This window comes from Xenopus laevis, chromosome 7S (genome assembly GCF_017654675.1).
Source record: "Xenopus laevis strain J_2021 chromosome 7S, Xenopus_laevis_v10.1, whole genome shotgun sequence".
Taxonomy (NCBI): Eukaryota; Metazoa; Chordata; class Amphibia; order Anura; family Pipidae; genus Xenopus; species Xenopus laevis.
In genome coordinates this window covers 32,595,621-32,601,620 of record NC_054384.1, presented here as the reverse complement: position 1 = coordinate 32,601,620, position 6,000 = coordinate 32,595,621, and the positions used below count along the sequence as shown (strand labels likewise).

Below are 6,000 nucleotides of genomic sequence, written 5' to 3'. Positions count from 1 at the left end.
GAGACATATGCACAGTACATCACTGGATCAATCAAACAGTATATGTCAGGATATTTGTATTATTCAAATTAAAGATAAATTACAGACCAATAGTAACTAATCAGAGCTTTTCATTTCTTACACTAAAAGACAGTTCCTGATTGGTTCCTAGTCCGAGCAATTTTTGCCTAAAATATAATAAATGAGACCCACGTGACTTCAGAAATTATATCTTATACCCTATAAGAATTGTATATTATTTAGGAAAACATTTTGGGTATTTAGACAAATTCATAATGGTACTGGTACCTGAAATGCCTGTTTTTTTTTTGACCATGCATTGTAAATGTGGCCCACCAACTATTGCAGCTCATTAAGATTGAAGGGCCACACAACATCCCTAAAAATATGTCAGGGTAGCATACACCCTATGTAATTCAAAATAGCTAAATCCTACATTCCCATATGTCACTTCAGTGGGGGTCATTTATAAAGACTGGGCAAATTTGCATCTGGGCAGTAATCCATGACAACCAATCAGATGATTGATTTCACTGTTCAACCTGCAGCTGGATGAAAAAAGCTAATCACTGACTGGTTGCTAAGGGTTACTGCCCAGGTGCAAATTTGCCCAATCTTTATAAATGAGCCCCAGTCTGATTTAGGTGTGCTGGTATACATCAGTTTTCCAATTAAAAAAAAAACAAAAACAAGAGTTGATGACTGGCCAGTTCCATTGTCTATGGTGAAGGAAAAGTCCAAGTTGTCACATCATTTGTAGCGCATGCAGACAGATTTGCAGTGCTCTTGCCTTTGTTGTGCAAAAGAGAGTTTCCCTTCAGAGCTTTAATGGAGTCTGACATTCAAAAAGTTTAGTCACAAATATTTCCCAGCCCTCAAAAAGAGTATAGATTGTAGAAAAATCAGCCTGACAATCTTAAACTCAGGAAATTGGAAAAGTGCAAAAATACATCACAAAAAGGAGATATCCAGTAAGAAACTGGTTCAAAATGGCCCTGTCCTAAAACAAAGAAGCCATACGCCAAAGCCTCTTGAGAAATCCAAAGTGTCTATTCTAACTTTCTTCAGGTCTTTCGGCAGCTTAAATAGAAAATTAGAAATTCTGTACATAGCCTTTTTTTGTTAAGAATGTTATGTCTTAATCTTGTAATTGTTCTCATAAAAAAGATTACATTGTAGCAAAGTCCATGTGCTGTATGAGATCCATCTATGAAGTCCACTTAGGTATGTAAAATAGTCCCGCGCTAAATGAACAGAATTTCTTTTTTTTGGTAGTTTACAACTAAAATATGGTCCCACTGGATCTTAATGGCTTTAAATATAAAAACCCATTGAGCAGTTTTTCGCACCGGCCCTTTGAGCACTCGCCAAGGTGCATCATACAGTACAGATATAGGCAGTGCTAATAGCGATTGTACAACAAGATTCTCATAATCCAGGATTGCAGGGATTTCCAGCTCTGTTCTCAAAGGCTCTGCAGAGGCTTAGCTTGGCAAAGTGCTTACCTGCAAAAAGGAATGAAATCATGCAACGCTTCACGGTACCAGCTCTGAACCTTAGGGGCTTGTTATAGAGGAATGATTGACCTCATGTTCTTTCTCTAACATATCAGCAAACAGATGATTCAAGATTTCTGTCGATTACTGCTATGGGCTGGTCTGCAGCTTCCGCGAGAGGACACATGGCACTTGGCTTTGGTTGATGCGGCTGGTGGGTCAATATTTAGAGATGGACTAGAGCGAGACTTTTTAAGCCCATCATCGTCATCATTCTCTGCAGAGTCAAACAAGGTTGTTTCAAACGCTTCCAAGTCTTCAGTGCCTGCCTTGAGCTTGGCTCTGAGGAGCATTGCGTAGGTGCCATAACGAGATTTCTACAGACGCAAAATTAATATTTTTATATTAAAAAAAAGTTAATACTACCATCAATAAATCTCGTGTCATTTGTTCAATACTTCTCTGATGGAAATATAAAAGTTAAACGAGCAATTAATCTCTTTATATTTTCTACCTAGCTTGAGTGAAGGGGATACAGGTAAGGGATCCATTATCCGTTTACCTGTTATCCAGAGAGTTCTGAATTATGGGAAGGCCATCTCCCATAGACTATTTAAATCGAATAATTAAAATTTTTATCAACGATTTCCTCTTTCTCTGTAATATTAAGATAATACCTTGTACCTGATCCAAACGAATATATAATTAATCCTTATTGGAGGCAAAACAATCCTATTGGGTTTATTAAATGTTTAAATTATTTTTTAGTAGAATTAACCTCAGGTCCCACTCATTCTGGCTAACAGGTCCCATACCTGTACTAAATTTACCTGTGACTTGTCCCTTGGTTGTACAGATATTCATTAGTTGCAGTTTAGTAAGGTAATTCCTTCATAATTTTCCTGTTTTTTGTGGGTACATTGAGTTTGTTCTGTGCAGTTTTATGTAACATACAACATTATTCTTCAAAAATTGTGCATACAATACAACCAAGGTTTGTTTTACCTTTTCCTTTACTTCATTTTTATGAATCTTATCAAAGTATTCTATCATCAGTTTAACCGTTAGAGACCCTAAGGTGGGGTCAGACGTGAGCAAGTCATCTGGCCTGGCTGTAGTCAATGTATAAGCTTGCCTAGCAGAATAAAATGTATAACGTTAACGTTTCGGTTGGTCTTTTTTAATTCAAATTTCAAAGTTATGGGAGTTCAAAAAAACTCCCATTACTTCGAAATTTGACCCTTGATAAATCTGGCCCTTAGTGTCTGTTAGTAATATATGTCCAGTCTAAAGCAATTGGCAGTAGTGCCTGCTATAAGCTAGTATCATTGGAGGAACACTGCCTACATCGCCCACACTAAATTCTCATTATAATCATTATTAACTCATTATACTAAAAAATCCTAGCAATGATGACAAAATGTAAGTTCTTTGTATTTTTATTATTGTTTGTTCCTCCATGGACCACTCCATGATGCTTAGGTCCCAGTCCTTCCTACTCTGCACTAAAACCAGGGCCAGAACTAGGGGTAGGCAGAAGAGGCACCTGCCTATGGTGCAATGATTGGGGGCGCTGGGCAGCTACCTCTTAAAAAGCCTTCTGCCTACTCCTAGTCTGGGATTTCATTTCTTGCTGCCGCTGGCTCTCCTCAACTCCACTCGTTCCTACGGTGATGCCACTACTCGTGTGCACGCACATTTGCACGAGGTGAAGTCCGGGTTGCCTGGGGTGCCCAATCAGCTTGGCCCATCCCTGCCTAGAACTAACTCTGTAAGCAAATCATACAGTAATTTACTCACCGTACCTGCTCATTTCTGTGTACGGTACTTTTATTCTATGCTATTCTATTAAACAATAAATAAGTATGATTTCAGAATTGGATTTCAGACAGGAACCATTGTATTTATGCAATTTACCTCAAATTCTAAATAGTCTTCCTTTTGTTTAAATTCTTCAATCTCTTTTCCTTTAAGCTTCTTGTCAGGGGGCGATGAGCGATGTTCTATCAAACTTGATGACATGGTCTTGAACTTTGATTCGTGGGTCTTTACCTGTTCCTCCTATGATGTAATTACAAAAAGTGAGAAACAACCTAGTGCTTTTATACTGGTCATGGAATTTGGCAGGGACTTCTAATATGAGTATAAAATGTTTACACACCTGGGAAAGCCGCGTTATGGAACTTGGCAGGAGAGGCCGACTGAATTTCTTAAAGGAGCCGATTGCAGCTGGGAAAGGTGGCGCAGAAAACATGGCTGCCACAACATTAATACGGGTTATCCAAGAATGCATCTGCTCGGGATTCCTAAAGCACAAAAATAGAATGCCAAATATAATTAAGCTGCAGAAGTCTTTGAATTCTTAATTAAAAATGTAATACAACAGCTAAAATTAGCTTTCACATGTTTATATAGCCGAGCTTAAAAAAGTTAGTACCAAAATCATAAAATAAATACCCTGACATCCATTATAATGACATAACAGTCCACATACTTGGAATCCTTGGATACATACGGTAAATTAGTATTAAAGATGAAAACATCAATTTCAATCTTTCCAACCTCCATTAATGTTAAACATATAAAGGTTTCCATTACACACATTTAACAGTACAGTAACTATTTTTATGGACTTCCTTAATTACCTGAATGTCTTTAAAACAAAAACAGCAGAACTGATCTCCAGGGAACACCAGCCCTGCCCTGCTAAACCTTACATAGTTGTTTAAAAATCAGAGACTCAATAACCCTGGACTAGGAGTGCATACACAGTTTCAATAATTTGGATTGTATACGGGCAATATTAAAATATGGGATGTTACAGGAAGAATCTGTTGTAGAACGGCTGAGCACTCTTCCACTTTTCTCTGTCCTTTCCTTTTTATTTTTGGTTTTACTATCTTTTGCTTATTTTATCATTTCTAAATATTGTCGAATCCTTTCGAGCGTACCTACTTAATCATATAATCTTGTTATTGTAAACATCAGAGTATATGAAGTACTATTTTTGGGAAACATATCAAGCACTTGACACGCCTCTTGGTATGCCAAAATTCGTTACTGAGATAATGTGTTTATGAGAAAAGCTTATTGTGGATATACTCACGTTTTCTATGTAATTGGCTAGACACATTTCGTATAATGATTGTACAGGATTCATTCATTCTTGCTATTTGAATTTTCTTTTATTGTAAAATGCCTACTTCTTTAAATAAGGAATATACAAAAAAAAATCAGAGACTCTTTGCTCCACTGGGCATTTTATTGCACTAATCTTTTATAGATGGCAGGACCACTTTCGTTTTTAGCAAGATTAAGGTCCATACTAGAAATGGAGGCTGATGTCTCTGACTTACAGGAAATGGGTAAAGCTCTGGGGGCAGATTTACTAAAGGGCGAAGTGACTAACGCTAGCGAAGGTTCACCAGTGTGACGTCATTTCGTTACTTCGTCGATTTACTAATGGTCGCTGACTAGTGAATTCACTCCCTTATGCCTGTTGAAGTTGCACTCTGGCGAATGGACGTAACTACGCAAATTCACTAAGATGCGGATTTTACTGAACAATACCTCTTGTGCCAGACTTGCCTTAGTCACCTTAGACCAGGCGAAGTGCAATAGAGTAGATAGGAGTTCCTCAAAAAATAGTTGAAAAATTTTCTAAGTACCAAAAAAAACGCTGGTGACTTTTCCTTTTTCAGGATGATAGGCTGCAAAAGATCGTAAATTTGTACCCGGCTTCCCCCCTACATTTGCTAACATACGGCACATAAACTATACAGTGGGCTCATGTGTAGGGCAATATAACAACTCTTATTTTATTAAGGCTCCCTGGGCTTGAGTAATGTAATGTAATGTATTGGCTGCAACACATACGTCCATTCAACTTTCACTTCCCGCCGTATGCAAATTAGGCAACGCTAGCGTAACTTCGCTTCACTTGCCGCAGTAACATTAGCACAACTTCGCCAGCGTTCGGCGCCCTGGATGCAACTTCGGATTTTAGTGAATTAGTATTGTCCTGGCGAATCTACGCCTGGCTAAGTGTTTTGCGATGTGAGCGAAGCGGACGCTAGCGCAAATTCGGCTCTTAGTGAATCTGCCCCATGGTCTTCTCCTGGGCCTAATGCACAGTATAGACACATCCAGAATGTGCAGCAGCTGTCGGATTCATCAGATAAATACCGGATATGGCTACATATATCAAGCAACTGTCATTTGGATAAGACTCATTTGCATCTGTTAAAAAATGTGTTCAGTTCCATTCCATTGTGTGTTATTCAATTGTATATACAGTATAATGATCATGCAGCTCTACAGTGAGGAAAGTGCATAGGATTGGAATTCTAACTGCTCTGATGGGTGCAGCTTTGCTGTGACCGGGACACTAATAATCATGCATCAGTTTATCAGTATCTACTAGAATGTGTATCCAAAATTGAGATGATTCATGTGGTTGATCTAGGTTGTCTAGGACTTCATTACCATAGCATCCAGGCTAAGT

General features: G+C 38.3%; 1 protein-coding gene across 1 annotated transcript in view; it reads right to left on the bottom strand.

Moving 5' to 3' along the window:
* Positions 1 to 769: 769 nt before the first annotated feature.
* The window catches only part of LOC108697211 (PH and SEC7 domain-containing protein 1), a 115,158-nt gene continuing 109,927 nt past the window's right edge, over positions 770 to 6,000 (bottom strand). Inside the window, exons 14-16 of the mRNA XM_018227127.2 lie at positions 3,658 to 3,802; positions 3,414 to 3,557; positions 770 to 1,873 (exon numbers count right to left, since the gene is read on the bottom strand). Of these exons, the coding sequence (XP_018082616.1) occupies positions 1,625 to 1,873; positions 3,414 to 3,557; positions 3,658 to 3,802 (538 nt within the window). The 3' untranslated portion in view covers positions 770 to 1,624. The remainder of the gene's footprint in view (positions 1,874 to 3,413; positions 3,558 to 3,657; positions 3,803 to 6,000) is intronic.